We start from the raw sequence: 20,862 nt of genomic DNA, 5'->3' as shown, positions 1-20,862 counted from the left end.
ACCCCCTATCGCCTATTGAGAATAACTATTGACAATTAACCCTTCAGTCATTGAGGGCAAATTAGGCCCAATGATAGGCCCAGATTTTTTTATTTAGTCTTACCATTCAAGAGTAGGCCTGATTTGACTCATTGGCTTTGCATCCTTTCCTTCTGCCCTTGTAGTCCAAGAAATGCTGCCCACCAGCTTTCAAAGTACAACGCTGCCACTGGTGGATTGGTATCAATTTTATTCACATAATTATCCCTCCCTGCTATTTTGTAGTTCACCAAAATACCCTGCAACAACTTGAGTCCACATACTTATGCCAACATAAGCCACTAACAGTGCATGTATGCCAATGGCAACCAAGCGCGCAGTCCTTCCTCCCTCACTTTAAAAACCACCAGCCGCCACTGGTATACGGGAAAGGCCAACTTTGCCCTCCAACCCTGGTACGGCCGATACACATGCACAGTTTGTTTTCCATCGTCTTTGGTCATAGTTTTCAGTTTAGACAGGTTGAAATTATAAACCATGGGTAGGCTCCTTTTGACAAAAAATGCTCCATTTCCTTGCCTTGCCCTAACATGAATGTCCGGCCTACCATGAAATAATACTATTTGGCCCTTTATTTATACTGTAAGATATCTTCTTTTAGAAAAATAAAGAAAAGAAATATACACATTACAGAAAAAATAAACCAATAGGCCTATAAAGTGCAGTAATCGTAGACCTGTAATTAAATCCTGAGTCTTCAATTGTGGAAAATGACTGTAAGCGCTGTTAAGGCCATCAACACAGCTTTATTGATTACTTTTTATCGATTTGGTTAAAAATGTTGGCTTAACGCAAGAGGAGAGTTAGTAAGTGAGTTAGTTGTTGTTTAGCTTAAGCCCCGTGGAGGTCTAGATGTAGACCTCCATGTATACTAATATATAATATAAAAGAGTGATGTCTGTGGAAGTGAGTCACCTGTATGCGATGCCTGGCTTCCAGAGTGACAGGCCTCCCCTCTCTCATGCTGTCGGTGAACCAGCCGATGTCCAACACATGCAGTGTGGGCAAGTTACTCAGAGCCAGCCCCCTCAGCCACTGCCACAGCTCTTCTGCCTGGTTCTGTTCGGACACCACATGAGTGACCCGGTCACTGTGTGCAGGGAGAAACACAATGACGTCAAAACAATGTTTAGGTTTTCTCGTATTAATATTCGCTTTATTCGTGAATATACATTTTTTGCAAGTTTGCAGGAAGAGTGATCTTTTATTGGAATTATATAAATTGTCGCAATTAAAAAAAGAACACCTTTACCAAACAGTGACATTATGCATATTAAAAAATATATATGAATGGTCCATGTATTAGCAAAGGCTCCAGGAATGCAAGAAAGGCTTGGCATTTGTAGGTCATCTGTATCTCTATCTTATATGTAGTGATTACCAAACTGATGTATGCATAATTTAAAAATAAATTAGTTGTCCATGTATTAGCAGATATGCTCAGGAAAGGCACAGCGGCTGCGCATTTGTCACCTGCTAGCCTACAGTAGGTCATCTATGTCTTCATCTTTAATGTAGTAATTCATTAACCTAACCTTTGCGTACGTAATACCTAAACATAGCTTTTGTCAGCACCAACCACCCACCCACCAAAGGGTATTTGCATACGTCGGCAATCAATCCAGTGGCATATAACTATTGGCCTCTTCCACATCAGTTGTAAGATAAACACTGTAACCCTATAACTTGCTCCATTAATAGCATAGTCTGTTTTTAAAGATTGACTTAATTAGTTCTCGATACCTCTGCTACGGCATAGATAAATACACTATAATATTCAAAATGTATTCTTACACCATGATGTTGTTTTTAGAGACACAGGAGACACCTGTGAACTTCCTTAATCTTAAAGGGGACATATTATACCACCAGGTGTGAGTGTGATAAGCCTTACAAGCCGTTTTGAAAATCTGCCCCATATGACATCACAAGTGGGCGTGTCCACCTAGATCTATCCAGCACAGATCTAGGTGGACACGCCCACTAGTGATGTCATATGGGGCAGATTTTCTAAACAACTTGTAAGGCTAATCACACTCACACCTGGTGGTATAATATGTCCCCTTTAACAATGTATCCCTGATTGGCTGATGTCACTGGAAAAACTATCTTGTGGCATAATTGTTTGGGGTTGACAACTTCTACTACAGGTGCCACATAATGTATGGACTGCGAGTCTTTCAAGCATCATTACAAATAGTGCGACAATTAATGAAGCTGAAATGTATTCTGCAATTAATTGCCTTTTTTTTTACCCCCCCATCGGAGATGTTATTTTTTTCAAATACTTGTCCACCCATGGTGAATAATTTACGATGCGAATTAACGTCAACTCTGCATAGACGTAGAGCAGTTTGTTGGAGCCATCCAGAATGAGGACGACAATGAAGCGATCCGTTTGTTCAAAAGTTTGGTATCGGCCAATATATATGACATGTAAATGAGATCTCATGCAGTTTGGCACCAGATTGTAGCTTTATTTAAGCTTAGAGCCAGCCAGGACAGGGGGAAATGATTCGACTTTGATCTTTCATCTATCAATCTTTATATCTGCCGTACATTTTTCTTTCTGATCTTCAACCAAATTAAATAGACATAATATCCCTTTCCTGGGGAAATGGCAGCCCAATATTCTAATGTTAATGGATTTGCGATTTGGGAAGTTTTTCTACTAATAATAACTACAGCAGCAGTGACAAAAGGAAAAAATGCCACAGCACTAGGTGATCTATTATGAGACTGGCATTACATTTACCTATGCATGTTAAACCCTGTTCAGCTAACTTGAGCTAAGCTGTGATATGACATGGTGATTCATTCATCACAATTCCCCACACATAGTCTCATGGTATCACCAACAAGAACGTCTGACAATGATAAGTTTTAATTCGAATTTTGTGTATGTTTGTGTCCATGCATCTTATTCATGCGTGAACATAAATGCCACATACACTTGACTGTCACCCATATCAGGGTGGTGTGGGGGGGGGGGGGGGGGGGGGGGGTGTTGACAAACTGCAGCTGATATCAGCTTTGTCAGTGTGCAGAATTAATGACAGTTTGAGGCAGGCATGCTCAACTTCCTGTCGTTGGTTTCAAACTCTTATGTCACACCAAGTGTAACCGTAAGAGAGCTCAAGCTGTGTTTCTGGGAATGCTGCCATGGCCAAGCTGGCGCACACTGGCACATGAAGACACGCACACACATGGACATGCAAGTATACATAAACACGCATATCCAGTACAACAAGACACGTGTTTATGTTATTCATCTGGAAACATGCACCCAAATTACACAAACACACTCACACACACTCTCTCTCTCTCTCTCTCTCTCATATATAGACACGCTTGGCGGCTTCACGCGTCGCATGAATGTCTCAATGTGGTCAGATGAACCACCTCTCAGGCTTCACATCGATGCCCCTTCAGCACAGGGATTTATATTTCTATAATTTAAAATACATTCAAATTATACATTCAAATTACTCTGACAAATTTGTTCGGCCATGACAGCTACCCTTTAATTACCCATCCTTTATTGGGATTTTATATATATTATCTAAACATAACAGATAAAATCCTGAAAAAAAAATGAATGATTTTCTAAATCATTCAGTGTTATCATCTCTGATGATGCCTTCTATTTGCACGTATAAACCCCTAATGAGTTCTTCTGGAGAGATAAGTGCTAAAAGACGGAAAATGTATTTTCTATTTGCATCCAATTACCCAAACTGTGTCAAATTGTCTTTTTAATAAGCGGCCCCTGATCTTGGGAGGACTGGCCTGCCAGACAGAATACATTATTGTGTCACATTGGATTCTCTCCTTAATTTCCCGTCCCAAGAGTGAAACTCCTGTAAGCTCCTGGACTGAAATACTATTCACTAGAAGTTATTAAATCTATAAGAAGGGAGGGGAAAAAACCTAGTCAGCTATAGGTCACTGTAAGCCTGGGAGAAAATATAGTTAATATGCAGGGGAGGAAAAAACGATATAGTAGATTGACCATTCTCTGACTTTTCCAAAAGTGATCTGATTTATATTTTGACGTGTTCTCTTGTTGTAAGTTAAATGTCGCCTGTAAGGTAAAATGGACATCCAGAGAGTTCAGCAATATTCCCAACCTGAGGACGTCTTCCACCAGGAACCCCTTGGCCCTTGCCAGCTGGGCCAGGAAACCCCTCCTGGTGGCCCCCATCTTCTTCTCCACCAGGTACAGCCGCACATCTGGAAACTTCACCTCCACACCGTATCTCGGACCCTCTGTGCCCTCTGTGCGCCTTTGTCTTTTCCGCATCGGAGGTAGCATCGTAGCGTGTAGCATCTCTATAACCTCAAGCGCTCAAGGTCAACGTTACAATTATCCAGTTCTTGTAACTCGGGATATGTTGATGTTTTTCTGTATTCCTTGTGCGTCCCTTTTATATGCTTCTATCAAAAGAAAACACCCAGTTTGGCAAGGTACCAGTTGTTGATTTATTTTGCCCAAGACTTGATGACAGTTGGCATAGAATTGGTGAGGATCCCTTGCAGACAGGAAAATACGCTGGCAACAGGTGCTCAGGATTTGGTGTTTGCCAAACAGATCAACTGCCAAGATGAAATGGAGTGCGAAGTAGTACAGCAGAATAATGCTTTAGAAATAGTAAGCATGGTAGGCTCCAGTCTGTGCACTAAAACAAATATTTGTAGTACACATTATATATATATATTATATTATATATATGTATAAAATATACATATAATATTTTAAATCCTTAACTAATCCTAGCAAAGGTTATGAATATATTGTAAATCTCTCTCCTAAATTTCATCATGAATGAAGCATTGACCCTCCGCAAAGGGTCAATAACAAATGACAAGATGGGACACAAGAGGAATCAGCAATTCAAGGATGGCTGGATGTGCCTCAAACAGAGCCCATCCAAGTTTGCAGGTTGTTGTTGATCTAAAACAACTGAGGTTGAGGGCCTTTCTCCAGGGACCGTAATCACCTCAGAAAACAACCCCACAGCTCTCTCTCTATCCTTCCCTCTCTATCCCCCTCCCTCCATCCCTCCCATTCTCATTATGTCCACGCCAGGTCTGCCTGCCATCTGCAACCAGGCTTTAATTAGTCCGCTGTCCTAAATGAAGAGAGCCTTTGAGGGCCCATTCCCTAAGAGACACCTATATAGGCTTGCGCAAGCGCACAGCCACACGTGGACACACATGCCACTGAATAGGCCAGATCGTGTTTTTCTTCCAGCTCATAAAAAGAGGTGTTTAGCAGTAGCTGTCAGGGACACAGGCTGCCAGGCAGTTCAATCTGTTTGGATCATTTGTACCTGCCTTCCACCGACTCATTTACATGCATTGCATTGTGGGACTTTTCCCTGATGAACAGTGGGATGAGCAAGTGACCTTTCTCCCAGAATACCATGTAGAAGAAAGGTCAACACACTGCAGGTAATTATCCTCAGTTAGGACTTTGCTTGATATTATAGGTGCGAGGAGGGTGTACAGGAGGCGGATATAGGTTTCTTGTTAGCTACAATGAGCAACCCTTTAGTACATTTCCGCACAGTTATCAGGGAGTATCTGACCCTTGCTATGCACAATATATCTGTGCACTTTGTCTTCACTGGGGTCTTCTGATCAAACCACAGTACAAATGTTGAGAATAATAGTGCCACCACGCCACCTCCCACACCAACCCCAGTTCTATCTAATCACTCAAAGTGTTCAACATGCTGTGGCTTGGCTCAGGTCCAGAATGAGAGGAAGAAACAAGAGCTTCAAACACTGAGGCCAATGGTAACAGAGTCCTTTGGTTTGTCAAAGAGAGAATCTATGAATTAACTTGGATTTCTAATCCGAATCACAGCGACAGAATGTCTGGTCCTGTAAATATATTAATCGCAATCTAACATACTGAGACCACACCCCTTGTGTGTGGTCTCAGTATGGCAAACGATGGGTGTTGTCCGGTAATAATTGTAGTCATGTCCAACTAAACGTGACTCATCTTGTCAGACCAAACTTGCTTCCTCTCTCAATGGTGGAACTTTCAGGTTCCGAAAATAAAAGCCCCCCTCTGTACTTTGTGTCACTATCTCGATGTGTTCATTAGAATTACCTATATAATACCACCAATTAGGGACAGCAGATGGGCCAGTGGATGGGTACAAGATCACAACAAACTGGGATTGAGTCTTTACATGTGGCTGTGAAATCAACCACTGTAGTGCACTCTGTTACAGCATTCAAAACCATTGCTTGATTTTACTGTAACAATTATTTACTTCACCAAAAAAGCTGTCACCATTCCCCCTGAGGAAAAGAAAATATGGACGGATTTATTTCTTTATTAAAACAATCTGCTTAAATCAGGGTTAACCACAGATGTTCAGCTAGTTTATGTGTAATATGACAAATTGAATACCATGCATTAATACAATACTGCACTGTTCCTGATCTGTTTAATGATGTGTGAAAGAAGTTAAACAACTTCTGGCAAATTATTAACTTTCTTTTTTTTTCAAGTTTAAGGAAGTCTCCATTTCCCTTTTCAGGACCATTCTTTGATACATAAGGTTCTGCAACCACAGTTTCAAACATCAGTTTCAATTACCCTCCTGCTAATACATGAAGAGCAGAGAGGGACGGACATGAACCTGCCATCTAAAGAGGAGTGTGAGTGCTGGAGCCCCGAGCAGGTGGCCCGCTTCATGTGCAAGGTAGGTTGAAAGACGGCCGGGGATCTTTAAAGAAATGTTAATGTTATTTTTGTTTTGCGTATGTGACACCAAATTGATACAGATCCACATTTCCAGAAGGGAATGCGTATGTGGTTAATGTACTTCATCAACATACACATACATGAATTATTCTTATTGTTTGCACACACATCACATGGCACATCTCTTTATCTAAAGTGATTTGAATGCTTATAATCTTTGGTTTGTTTGTTGTGTTTATGCTCCATTCAGAAACAAATGCCAGAATGTGCTGAGACCGTCAACATATTTAAAATTAATGGGCATAGACTCCTGGTAAGTTCTCATATGACTGTCAACCAACTGTTCCTGTGGTAGTTATGTTCTACAAGGAAGAAAATGTTATTTGCAATATTAAAAATGTATTCAGAAAAACTGAATTGGCCAAGGAGGTGATCACAGAAAATGTTCAGGGAGGATTTTGTCAGACCTTCCGTTAGATCCCAGGCTTGTGCAATTGATATTTAAATATGGGCTGCTGCTAATGAGGAAGTTTGTTTCTTCTGCTTTCCGAACCCCTGTGCTCTGACCTCTTCTTCCACGCTCTGATTGGAGCACTGTGAAAAGGTTCCATAAATTAAAGTGAACCATGTTGGATTTGATATTGGGCATAGAAGACAGAGAGAAACAAGATAGATGAATGGCCCACTTGTCTGCCAGCAACCAGCCAGCAACCATCCCAAACCCCAAACCCCTGTTCAGATGCGATTAGAGCGCCTGTCGTCTCATCCGTTCACGTTCATGTTTTGCCGTCGCTGTTGTTGTTTCTGGTTGCCTCGGCTGTTTCATTTGTATCAGCCTCTGACAGGATTAATTCAAGCTGGGGGTGTCGTGTGTGATGAACTTTAAAAACAGGACTCGTGGTGTTGCGTGAGGAAAACAGCGCTCCGCTTTTACTATTCATAATTCATTGACCCTAGGCGTGCTCTCGTTTTAGTAGCGATATCATAGCCATGAGCTTTACTTAATAAGAGCCATGCAATTCAGATAAGCTGCAAAATCATTTACAATTCAATGCCCACCTCATCTTGTCTCCCTCGCCCCTATAGCCTGCTTCTTCCTGCTCCCTGTCTATCTGTCGATTTGGCTCGGCTCCGGCTTTTGGTCAAGGTTTTTTAGACCAAAATCAATTCAAGTGATTTAAATTGCATCGGATTGACTTTGAAGTCTGCATCGTTAAAGACGATCAGGAAAGAAAAATAAATACATGGGTGCATATGTCCTCGGATCGATCGATTGCATTGCCAACTGACTTGCACTGATGCAACACGGCGATGGGGTGATGGGGTAAACTTACCTGAGATTTTACCTCTGTGGGTTTCTGGTGTGTTCAGGTCAGAGCATGGACCACAACAGTGGATCAAACTGCCTTTGGTGCTTTATGATTCAGAGTATTAGCTCGTGAACTCTCTCTCCAACTCCGACTTGGTCCGTCATGGCTTTAGCTCTCCCTGCAGTATGACTATTAGCAAGCAGTAAGAGGACTTTGATGCCCTTCTTCGGGTTATATATCAAGTTTTTATGTTTTATTTATTAGACTGGGCAGGATTTATGTGCATTCATTGTACTCTAAAAGTCAGTAAGCAGGTTGGAGTCAGAATCTGAAAAGGTGGTTATGGGAAGTGAGGGACCTGGATTTAACCTCTGACCTCACTGTGAGCGTGGAAGTCAAGAACTGCTGCATGAATTGAGTGTTATGTTTATAGTGCTGGATTTGGTCTGTACTCATCAGCTGAATGCAAAATAAACTCACTTATATGAAATTAAGTTTCAATCAAAAAGCACTATACAGCATTCAAGCTGCCCACACAAGAGCATATAAAAAAAGGTTACACTTGGTAACCATAAAAATATGAAACAACAATATATTCCAGTGTGGGCTTAACAAATCAAAACATTGTCAAGGGTCAATAAAAAAACTCTTGACCATTATGACCGAGACACTAACAATTTCCATTTCCATCTGTCCCCATTCCTTTACCACGAGCTGCAGCCTACAAAACAACACAGGCCCTGAACAGGGTTGCTAAGTTACATGACACAGACACTGGGTGCTCTCTATATGGATGGCTAGAGTCCAGTCCACTGCTCCTTGACTACTCATATCTCAGAGACTCTGAATGAACCGTCTGCTCACTAAGGCGATGATTCATCCTGTTAACCAGTGAGCGGGAACAGATCTGCTTGGTGACACGCCGATTTTTTTTGTTTTGTTATAATTTTTAATAATAATAAGGGATCATAGATCAAATATCACAATGACAAGAATACCTTGCATTTCTTGATTCATTTCGTGTCATTCATTCCTCATTCATCATTCTGGTGTTGGTGTTATTATATTGAAATGTCTGATGTGTTATGACGGAGTAGGAGGGACGTTTATTTTTAGCGGATTTTTCCCTTTACACCTGAAGATGTGGGTGCGGCGTCTCATTTGAGCTGGCAGAGACACTAGCCATAAATTATTCAGGCAGGGAGGCAGACAATGGGGCAAGCTACCTGATAATATATTCAGTGTCAAAAAGCTATGTCTGATTTGAAACAGATGTTTTTTCTCGCCCTTCCGCTGTAACCCAGCACCAGGATCAAGCATGCTCTGTCTGTGGTGGGGGGGGGGTGCTCTATGAAACGGGGTAAAGCCGATTTCATGTCAAGTCCTGTGACTCATTGATTTTTTTTCTAATGATTCATTCGCAAACAGTGCTGGCCTATGACGTTGGCGTTTTGCTGACGTGTTGCTGATACTGTACCATCCACCAAACGTTGCATACCAGGTCCCTACACACACACAGAGGAAAGGTGGATCTAATGATCTAATGAACATATGTTCATGATCTACTATTATATATTGATTAGGATAAGTTGCATAAAAAATAGATTAGCATAAATATGGATCCGTTTTTTTTTAGGGAAGGGAACAGAGTAAGAGGTGACCTGAAGCAATGAATTATGAATGGAAAGGGAAATACATAATTTAGAGGTATTTTTTGCATATTTTATGGTAATCATTTTTCTTTACTTTACAAACCAGTTTCCTCATTTGAAAACATAACTACTGTAACCAAAACGAGGAACTATGAATTGTGATTATTGTATTATTGCATATATTTTCCGTAACATACTTTAAACTAAATAGTTGTTGATTAAATAAGATATGTATGAACAAATATGAACACGTTTTTTATTAAATATAGACCCCAAGTTGTGGGGTCTATAATTAAATTCTATATCTAATACACACACACACACACGCTTGCATCGAACATACTCTCCTGGATATACTGCCATCTTGTGGCTATTAACAGATGTTGTACTTAAAAGTTTTCATTATTTCCTCCTGTTGTAGTTTGTATTTATGATATGTCGCTGTTGAATTCTCCGTTTCTCACTTTTTTTACAGACTCTGTCCCACAGTGACATCAGCAAGTTCAGCCTCGTCCAACAACCGTAAGGACCTATTCACCCCCTCTCTTGTTATGTTCAAAAGCTAATCCAGTAGGCCTTTTATTTTATGTTAATATATATGTTAGCGCTTTATTGAACACAGACCAGAAATGTGGACGCAAATGTTACGTGTGTCTACAAACGGGACTGCATTCTTCGTAAAGTGTTAAACTGTTGCATTTACATTCCTAACCAGTCATGGCTGATATGTAACTAATATTAAGTAGGTCATCAGCAGCAACCCTGTTGACTTTCCATGTAGGCTATATTCTCGCAAGTTCCCTTTTATCCTGTCAGTTCCGACCGTAAACTCTTGTAATCAGGAAGTTGCAGAGAGAGATTCGACTTAAACATCATCTCTATGGTTACATAACATCAATGTACACATCTATAAAACTTCCCATAAAAGTCAGCCTGTGATGCATATATCCAGTATGACTGTATCTAACTTGACAGCAATACAGCTCTATAGGTGCACTGTACAATATCGAACATTATAGGGAGCAAGGTTTGGGAAAGTTTTAAGTTAAAAAAAAATCTCCATGAATAAATATAAAAGCCTCCCTTTCACAATGAATCTATTTCTGGAGAACAGGTGAGCAATGCATTTCTTTGTATTATTGCCTTAAATTACAAGTTTTAACTTTGTTTGTTTGAGTCCTTCCTGGTACCTTCAGCGTGAAGGAATCCTCTTGCGTCTCTCTCTGTCTGTCTGTCTGTCTGTCTGTCTGTCTGTCTGTCTGTGGTCATGGATATTTACGCAATTTCAGGTTACAATTACTTCATCTTCATAGTTGCCACTCACACACATAACACACACATACACACAAAATAAATTAGACCCAACATGATTGGTCAGAAAGAGGTTTTGCTTGACCAAATAATCATTGTCTTATTTTAGAACTTGTAGGGGGAGTGTCAGAAAGGATGTTTGTAGGAGGTATGCGTCGTGTGTGTGTGTGTGTGTGTGTGTGTGTGTGTGGGTGTGTGTGTGTGTGTGTGTGTGCGCGCGCGCGCGCGCGCGTGCGTGATTGTGGGAGAATTGCAGGCGTGGAAAGCAGAAGTGAGGATTCTTACAGCAATGGTTTGAATGAATCCCTCCCTACTATATGCCAACGCAATGACTGTCTTCATGCAGCTAACTCGTACGCTTGGAGACATGTTTTAACCAGTACGTAACGGCTGAAGTAATGAATAAGTATGGAACAATTCAGTAGATTCGCTGCTCCTGCTACTGCAAAACTTCGGTAAGAATATGAACCTTATTTTGGTTCTAGCTCCGATTCCTTAATTGGTTGATTGATTGACAGTTTATAGAAAACGTTTGACGACAACAATAACACCATAGATCGCTTGAAATTCAGTGGAAATTGTAATATTCAAAATAAAACACAAATGTAATGTTTGATATCTTTTGCTTTGTCCTCATGTTAAACCACCTATTGATTCAACCAAAAAAACACTGTTTACCATGGTTAGAAGACGTTTCTAAACAAGCTTGGAATTAAAGTGTAGCATAAAGGCAAACTGGTCATGATCGGGGAAGCTGCTGCTGCCAACGTGGAGTGGGAGATCGTAGACTACTTATTTCTCATGCCCAGCTAACTTTTAGTGCGGGCGCCGGTGCGGCTATGTTCTTGTCCGTTTTATAGCTAGGAGTGGATAACAATGAAGATCAATTATATGTTGGTTTTCTTTAGGCAACTCCAGAAAATCGTCCAGGACATCAATAAGAATGAAGGCAGCATCCTTAACAAATTGAGAAGGTGAGATTTTTCTGTTAATTCTTATTATTAACCGCCAACTCAAATGTTTCCTTTCAAATCACTCTATTTTGTCCGTACACGAATCTGGTTTTAGAGCAAATCATAGTACTATCTCTGCAATCACTCTGGTCACTAATATTATTGTCTCTGCCTTAGATAATGGAAAACACTGTGCTGCCCTGTTTATGATATTAGTACAGCTTTTAATACGGTCGACCATTCTTTATAGTTAGATAAATTGATAGCATTGGTCTTACTGAAAATGCATGTAACTGGTTCAGTAATTACCTATCTGACTGACCGATTTCAATGTGTGAAACCAGGTAATGTCCAATCTGATTTCTTCCCCATAACCAAAGCTGGTTCTTAATCAGACCAAAACAAAATTAATGTTGTTCTCAAGGACAAGAGATATCGGTCACAATAGTCTATGCATTTCCACTATCAGTGAGTCTATAATTGAAAAAGTCTCTGAATACAAATATCTAGGCATCTAGCTTGATGGAAAACTCACCTTTAAATCTCATATTGATGAACTTGTTTGCAAATTACGTCAGAAAATTTGATTTTATAAAGGAATAGAACCAGCTTCCAAATGGTATGTAGAAAAACGATAATTGAAGCAGTGTTTTTATCAGTGCTGGACTATGGGGATGTAGTTTATAAGCATGCGTCTGCTTCTACCCTAAAACCTTTGGATTCAGTATATCATTCAGCTCTTAGATTCATTACAGGTCACTGCTTTAGAACCCATCACTGCACCTTGTAGGAAAAGGTTGATTTGCCTTATTTTTTAATGTGACGTGAGAAACACTGTTTTTATATATATATATTTAAAGCTTTCATTGGGAAAAAGTCACCCTACATGTTGAACATGCTCGAATGGGACTCAAACACCTATTGTACCTGGTCCAGTGAGCTGCTCCTCATAAAGGTTCCCTGAGCTCAATCCAGTTTAGGAATGACTGTCTTTTCATTCACTGCTCCTAACTCATGGAATGCTCTGCAGAGCAACTTAAAAATGACTGCTCTCCCTACGTATGATTTATTATAATCTATGATTTCTGAATTGTACACATATCCCACTGTAATTGTTTAGCTGATTTCATTCTCATTTAGTATTTCATCCTATTTAATTCTTGCTCTTTTTGTATTGTATATACTTAATAGATATATTTTAGCGTAATTTTTATATGTTATCCTTGTAATTGTGTTTATTGTGTATGCTCGTCGCCACTGTAAATGAGGGAAACCATAGTGCCTTTGTATTACAATTCTATTGTATTGTATTGTATTGGTAGCCCACTTAAATAGTGATTTAACACAATGTTCGCTGATTTTCTTTTCCAACCACCCCCTCCAAAAACTAATATTACACATGGGTGCACCCATGTGTATCTGAAGAGGCCAATTCCTCTTTCATTTAAGTTGAAAATAGACACAGAAAGAATCATTGAAGAACCTTAACAGCTGGCTGCTTTCTCGCTTTCCTTTCTAAAAAAAAGGAAGACATTGAAACTATCAATATAGTACACATGCTAAGACCGCCAAGTGAAATATGCATTAAATGATATGTGTAAAAGAAAAGGATGTTAACCAAATTATATTTTCCCCTTTAGACTCAAAGTCAAACCAGGCCCAAAAGTCCCAGAAAGAGATTACCAAGGTACCAACAGCCCATATATTGCACAGAATTTACATTTAATTTGAGTTATTACGGTATTTTAGCATGTTTATTATCAATTATCAGTGGAATAGAAAATATCATCCTGGAAATATCTTCCACATTGAGACTGACCCACTAATGAATATATGGCCCCCTCAGTTGATTCTAGCAAATATTTACAAAGAGTTCAAATAATTTACTGCTCTGAGCATAGGAAAGAAAATATATTGACATGTAAAATAATCTGGTAGCACTTTGAAATAACTGCAGCATTAATAAGTAGTAGTAAATATAGAATTTAACATTTATAAAGGATTGTTCCTACATTAATCCTCATTAGTAAGCAATTCATAATCACTTATACATCATTTCTAATATAATGAGAAAATGGTTCAGTAGATCAATTCTAAAGTGTATATGGATGATTTACAAATGATGTTGATTTGTTAATAATGCTTAACCATTAAGTTAGTTTTTAGTTAGTTTTTACCTAATGCTATAATGCATTGATAAAACCAGCCTTTAATTATCATTTATAAATGCTTAGTAAGGCATAGATAGTCCTCACTTTGGATAAGCTCACACAAAATACTAAACTCATCATGAATTTAATGAATCACTAAGCATTAAGTTTTGAAAAGCATTATTAACACATTGTAAATAGTTTGTTAATCATTCACTTGAGCTTTATAACTGATCTTATGGAAAGGTATCTAATTGTCTTAATAATAATTTATCAATGATTATGATAATCTGACTATAGAGTATTCATGGAACAATGCTTAATAAATAAGGAATTCACTGTTTACTACAGATTTATTAATGCACATCAGAAAGATGAATGATGTGTTAACATTATTCACCTTTTTGGGCTTCCAGGGGAACATGTGGACGACATTGAGAGATGGTCTGAAGTACGTAATGCTCAACATTTCTAAATCATTTTGCAAATACTACAAGTGCTTCTCTTATTAATTGTTAATAAGGAGTATGATTCTTCTTATTAATTGTTAATAAGAAGAATGATTCTTATTCTTGTTATTAAACATTATAACTGTCATTATAATAATCCTTATAAGTAGGCCTAGTAGTAGTAGTAAAAACAGAATATTGAAAAGTGTTACATAATCAATATATCTATCTTCCTATTGACGAAGGAGAGTGGTGAATACGAGGAAGAGGGCGGTGCCTATGAGCCTCCCCCTGCTCACAGAGTCTTCACCCCCTCGTCCTCCTTGCCCTTCTCCAGGGATGAGTACGTCGGTGAGTAGCTCCACCTGGGCAGTAGGTCGGCTAACCAGCCCAAAAAGGCCTCATGTCAATGAGCACAACAATCCGGCTGCTTTTATTTCTTGAAACATCATTATATTGTGTTCTTTGCTTAACATACCTTCTCAATAACTTCAAAACACAGAAGTAAAGTAAATATAAAGTGAACATAAGCGGTGCCTCCCCCCAGCTCCTTAGTGCCTTCTGGCTAGCAGCGCGGTTGGGAATGAGCCACGCGCTAGCAGCTGGACCAGCTCCCTATATCGCCCTCGCTACTTCATCACGCTTTTCTTGTCAAATATGGACCTTCATTTTTTGTAATCGCTACACCACAGATTGCTGACTTTACGCTGTAGAAAACTAGAGCATGATGTGGGGCTCCACACTGGTGAATTAGCCAAACGCCTCATACCTCGCTTCTGCTTCTCTTTTCTAGACAGGTGCCGAAGCGAGAGTCGATGCGATCCTCTACCCAGGATACCCCGGCCCCCAGCCAAGACCAACAAACCACTGCCCCCAAAGCCACGGCAGCCCAGTGATGAGGTGACGCTTGATTTAGAGTTGTGGTGGTGGTGGTGTTTCACCATATAGGCAATACATTTGTACATACGTTTCTGTTATGGATTCTCTTTGTGAACCATTAGATCTGTACAGATGCTTTTGCCTCCTTCTTTCTTTGTTGTTTGTTTTTAAAGATACACTGAAGCAGGCAAGGGGCTATCATATTCACACCATCAGGGGTCGAGGGGTTTATGACTCATTCATGTGCTGTTTTGTTGTAGGACGATTACATCGATCCAGAGCTGGGTGAGCGAGACGACTACATAGAGCCAAGAGAGACCCCCCCACTTAGTAAGAATTATTAGTGTGTGTCCCTTTGATGAAAATGGTTCTGCATCACGAGGAGAATAACAATAAGAATCTTAAAACCTCTAATACATGTCACAGGTGTAAATAGCAGCCCTATGGTGTCAAAAACCCTATGGAAACTCCCATGTGATCCTGGTAAGTCGCATTTCCAGTCAAAACCAAGCTATCACTCAGAACAGCTAATATGGGGGGATCCTGCACAATAATAATGTTGACTGTAGAGAAACTTCCAGAAATGCAACTACTACATACACTACAATGTGGGAGAGCATTTATTAAAAAATAAAGAGTTAAACTTTCGGCAATCATGAACATGAACATGCAATGATTCATGAGCTTTGAAGAAAACTAAGAAAGACTTGGGAAACTGAGTTTCTAACTTTGTCCTCGATTCTGTTTTAGATGTATATGAAGTCCCAGAGGTAGGTCCAGTTTAAAATAATGATATTAATACACATTGGTAAGAACACAAAAATAACATTGGAACTGACATCTGGTTCTATGCTTTCCCATCTTAAAGGAGAATATTCCACCAGGAAGCAGGTTAGTTTCACATGCATTTATGATTTATATTGTTGCTATTCCATTCATATCTTGACATTTTGTATTTGGAAATCCATCCACCTGAGACATTATTCTTGTGACTACATGACAGATTCGGCCTAAAGACACCAACACATTCAATGACACCAATAGTCAGACCCAGATAGGCTAGTAGCAATACCAGAGTCAATTTACATTCATCTTCCAACAATAAACACAGCCTATTGTGTGTTTTTGTATCACCGGAACAACATTGTCTATTTTTCCTTCACCAGACTCATCAGACCTCAGGTAAGCAAGATTAACTGACAAATCCTGCTAACCTTTAAGTCTGTATATATGTAATTAATTCTCGTTGGAATACAAGATGATGATATTGATGATTGTTGTTTCCTTTTCTCTTTATCCAGATCCCTGAATCATCTCAGGACACGTATGAAGTTTGTGACCCTGATCATAGTAAGCGTTAAACTAAATCAACCTGCAATATTGATACTCATCAATATTCAATGTAAAAAAGGAAAAGCTTCAATATTAACAAAAGCGAATAAGTGATATTCAAATGAAATTCCTGTAATCAAATTTCAGTTTATGACGTTTTTGATTTGTTGATTGTTTGATTGCATCTAGGTCAAGGTCTAAGGGCCGAGAGGGACCTGCCTCTACCGCCAAAACCATTGCTCAGAGAGTACGGTTTTTGTATCTGTGAATGACAAACAATATTTTTCCTTTGTTAAGATGTTAAGTAAAGGCTTGATTCATTGTTAATCACATTTAATCTCTCCTTATTTTAGAAAACCACCAAAAACAGTTCCAAGAACGGTTAGTTACGTTTTCATGACATGAAATCACTATAAGGACATGTTGCGTGTGTGAGATTATGTGTGTATTACTCTATGTATGAATGTGTATGACATTATGTATGTATTCCCTTTACATATAGAAGCAAATTAAACACCAAGAACCTCAAAGTAAGTCCACAAACCATTAGAATTTACCATTGAAGTATATGACTATACTTTATCCCTCAAGGGCTACCGTAGAAGTCTCAACCAAAGTATTTCTACCTCCCTACAGGCCAAACACTGCCCATGATTAACAGTGACCCGCCACAGCCTCATAAGCCGTTCACTGCTGATTTCAGAAGACCAATGTGAGCGGATTCAAGTTATATTACCGCAAATCTCTATAAACTCACTAATCAAATTGAGATTGTATTACAGCTAGTGTCCTGGTCGACATAGTTGGATAGTTTTGAGGCTGAACCTTCACAAACTGTCCCCTTCCCCACACTGCAGGATTCCTTTTCATCAACAGATGTTGAACCCCCAAAGTAAGTAAGAACTCCTCGTGTACGGTCAACAAACTCCTCCAAATCTCCTGGTCATGAAACTGAGAGCCAAAAACCCACCTTTGACTGTCGGAGTGGAGAGCATACTCTTGACTTGTTTCTCTGCCATCTTAGGACAAGCCGAACTGAGCTCAATGGTTGAAAATGGATTGCAGGACATGGACAAGGTTATTCATTTCTCAACTCCCTTTGCATGACAACCTGATGGTTTCACGATACAATCAGGGTATAGGGAAGAGATTTTTTTAAATAATGTTAATGTATTTATTTCTATTCATAGGAGTCAGACATTTACAGACAACCCTGGTACGCCAACACGTGCGACCGCAAGGCTGCTGAAGAGGTCCTGATTCAATCCAACAGGGTCAGAAAACCATATTATAAAAGATCAGTGATACTGATCTGAAGTCAGTCATGCAGTTTTTTAACAACATTCCCTCATAAGAGGCCATGAACAAGCCAGTAAGTGGTTATTCAAGGTGTCTGTGTTCCCTTTCTACGTCAGGATGGCTCCTTTTTAGTGAGGAACAGTTCTGGGCAGGACGTGGAGCAGCCCTACACGTTGGCGGTGCTCTACAATGGCAAGGTGTACAACATCCCCGTGCGGTTCATCCAAGCCACGCAGCAATACGCACTCGGACGGGAGAAGAAAGGAGAGGAGGTATAGCGCATGAGATGACATGTTCCTCCATGCTTGGAAGTCGTTCATATTGGGTTGTTTTGTTTTTAAGTTAAGGTGAAACAAGGGGCGTATATATATACTGTCTATAAAATATCATATAACTATGTTTGAAACAAAACAAAAATGTTTTTGGGATCACTGCCCATAAAATGGTCTGATGCACATATCATAACTACCGCGTAACTGCCACAACATTGTGAAAGAAAGTCATCTGGAATCGCCGGCCAGATACATTTTCTTTAATCTATCATCATCTTGGATCTAACATGGCTCCTCCCTCCCTTCTAGCATTTCTCCAGCATCTCCAGCATCATCGAGAACCACCTTAAGAACCCTCTGGTGCTGATTGACAGCCAGAGTAACACCAGGGACACCACTAAACTGCAGCATGCAGTGAGGCCTTAAGTCATCTCACCGTTAGTCCACACACAAGACTGGCCCACGGTCATCAGCGGCATCTTCATCCACTCAGCTGTATCAGACCGCTGTTCACAGAGCTATATTGTGGGCAAAACTCCTGACGCGGCCGATGTAGGAACATTTGGCAAGAAATGGATTCATAATCATCAGGCTATACTTGTTTGATTTCCACTGAAAGAACAGCAGCGAATGTGTAGTTTCAATTGCTGCTCAAGACTGCAAGAAACCAGGAACTCGTTCCTCAAATCAAAGGGAACCGATAACCAGCTGTCGAGTTTGATATAGATGCTCTATGGCCGATGTGTCTCGTTAAAAATTCTATTTGAGAAGCTAAACACTAATGTTCAGAATCAAACATAAATAGCACCTTCTCCTTAACTGATTGATACTGAGGTCGCCGGGGTCGGCGCTGGGCTGTGAATACCTAGGGTTGATTTTATTCTTTCCATGCACACAATGACAAGGCCCAGACAGCATTCGTTCCCTCTCAGCTGTTCACCTATGGGCCTGTGTATGTGGGTATACGTGTTTGGGTGTGTGATAAATGCGGAAAGAGAAAAGCATAAGATTACTGATTATATAAATGTGTGTGTGTGCGTGTGCGTGTGTGTGTATTCATAATGGATCTTTGCAGTGGCAGCGGATGACCAAGAAGTTCTTGTGATACACATGCCTTGCAGCAGGGCTGTGGTAAGCTTTACTTAAGACTAATCATTAAGGATTAACACTCCCACGCAACTAATGCATATGAGCTGTCAATATTACTCATATTGCAACACTCATGTCAGTGAAAGTGCGGCATATTTGAAAAAATGCGGCCCCCGCATGAATATGCGAACTTTGGATGATTATGTGTTGAATTATGCGATCGCATAATCACGTTTTTCTGGAGGGACTGTCGTATCCTGAAAACAAAACAAAAAAAAGTTTTCTTCGAAAAGACAGGAAATATTTGTTGGACTTGATGTCCAACAAAGAGTTGTGTTCCTTGTGCACCGAGCAATGTGTGACATATGAAAGTTCTCCTGTTATTCTGTACATTGAGTGAGAAGTGAATTGCCCCTACGAATCATATTGTAGTCCTGAACGGACACATGCCCACACAATGTCTTTGTTCACCAGCCTTCCTAAACATAGCTACTCGACTAGCTTTGCTATAATGTACATAGCTGTGCTGTAAATATTATGATGACCATTTAGTCACTCAGGAGCAGTTGGGCATCTTGCTCAAGGATGCCCTATATAGTCACACAGCAGCCATGGGGGGAGATACAAACCCAGAATCATTTATATTTATTAAAAAATGTAATACCATGGGGTAATATGATACTGAACCGTGCCTTTTCCTCAATAAAATTGTAGCTTTACCAGGCTGCACGGCTTTGGTTTACACACTTTGGTTCAGGGTCATTGACTGATCTGGCTCTGATAACACACTCCGCAGCTACCCTAACCCACATCCGGTCCTCCCTTGGGACATACACCTATACACCATTTGGGACAGGGTAATCTTCTAGGCCTCTCCACCATACGTTCCTGAGATTTACGCTCTCCCACACAATTATACAAATACAAAGTCATCTTCAGGACTGTGAAAAACGGGAAGAAAGAGGATATGTGCCGAACTCGCACGACGGGTTTCTTTGAATCTTATTTGAGAAACAATAGTGCCTCTATTTGTGCTATACTTCCTACTGTATCTCTCTACCTGTGGCCTACTCTTCTTAGCTATAAGGTCATGGAGTAGTCCTATGACAATACATAACTTGCGTGGAAGCCCTCTATTCTTATATACTTGGATTATAGTTAACATTAGGTTCCAACGGTTTAAAAGGTTTATAGTTATATTAATGCATGCTTGAAAATGTACCTATTGTGGTAATTTAATCAATTGATGGATTAAACACTGCCTGTTTAGTGTTTGAGTGGAATCTTTTGTTGATTCATATATTTTTGTTTTTGCCATTTACTTTGATGTAACTTAAAGGAGACATCTCATACCGCCAGGTGTGAGTGTGATTAGCCATTTCAAGCAGGTTTGAAAATGT

At 39.8% G+C, this 20,862-nt stretch overlaps 2 protein-coding genes across 3 annotated transcripts in view; one reads left to right on the top strand and one right to left on the bottom strand.

Annotated features, from left to right (window-relative positions):
- dntt (deoxynucleotidyltransferase, terminal) overlaps positions 1-4,369 on the bottom strand; it is a gene marked incomplete at both ends in the record, with an annotated part of 60,777 nt that extends 56,408 nt beyond the window's left edge. Inside the window, 2 exons of the mRNA XM_079730846.1 lie at positions 955-1,129; positions 4,170-4,369. Of these exons, the coding sequence (XP_079586972.1) occupies positions 955-1,129; positions 4,170-4,369 (375 nt within the window). The remainder of the gene's footprint in view (positions 1-954; positions 1,130-4,169) is intronic.
- Positions 4,370-6,659: 2,290 nt separating this feature from the next.
- Positions 6,660-20,629, top strand: blnk (B cell linker). 2 transcript variants are annotated; one of them, XM_079729710.1, is made up of 23 exons: positions 6,660-6,764; positions 7,017-7,079; positions 10,204-10,250; positions 11,948-12,013; positions 13,633-13,679; positions 14,559-14,593; positions 14,837-14,942; positions 15,385-15,491; positions 15,731-15,800; positions 15,897-15,953; positions 16,221-16,240; positions 16,339-16,361; positions 16,637-16,652; positions 16,772-16,820; positions 16,992-17,049; positions 17,156-17,183; positions 17,305-17,332; positions 17,439-17,514; positions 17,660-17,694; positions 17,827-17,879; positions 17,993-18,076; positions 18,218-18,373; positions 18,683-20,629. In XM_079729710.1, the coding sequence occupies exons 1-23, from the start codon at positions 6,696-6,698 to the stop codon at positions 18,797-18,799; spliced, it is 1,410 nt and encodes a 469-aa protein (XP_079585836.1). In that variant the 5' UTR covers positions 6,660-6,695; the 3' UTR covers positions 18,800-20,629. The 2 variants fall into 2 exon arrangements, with proteins under 2 accessions (XP_079585836.1, XP_079585837.1); XM_079729711.1 differs by lacking the exons at positions 6,660-6,764; positions 7,017-7,079; positions 10,204-10,250 and adding an exon at positions 11,372-11,494.
- The last annotated feature ends 233 nt before the right edge of the window (positions 20,630-20,862 follow it).

The sequence above is a fragment of the Pollachius pollachius genome (genome assembly GCF_949987615.1).
Source record: "Pollachius pollachius genome assembly, chromosome: 2".
Lineage (NCBI taxonomy): Eukaryota > Metazoa > Chordata > Actinopteri > Gadiformes > Gadidae > Pollachius > Pollachius pollachius.
The sequence above is the reverse complement of the archived record's forward strand: the minus strand, read 5'-3'. Positions and strand labels throughout refer to the sequence as shown.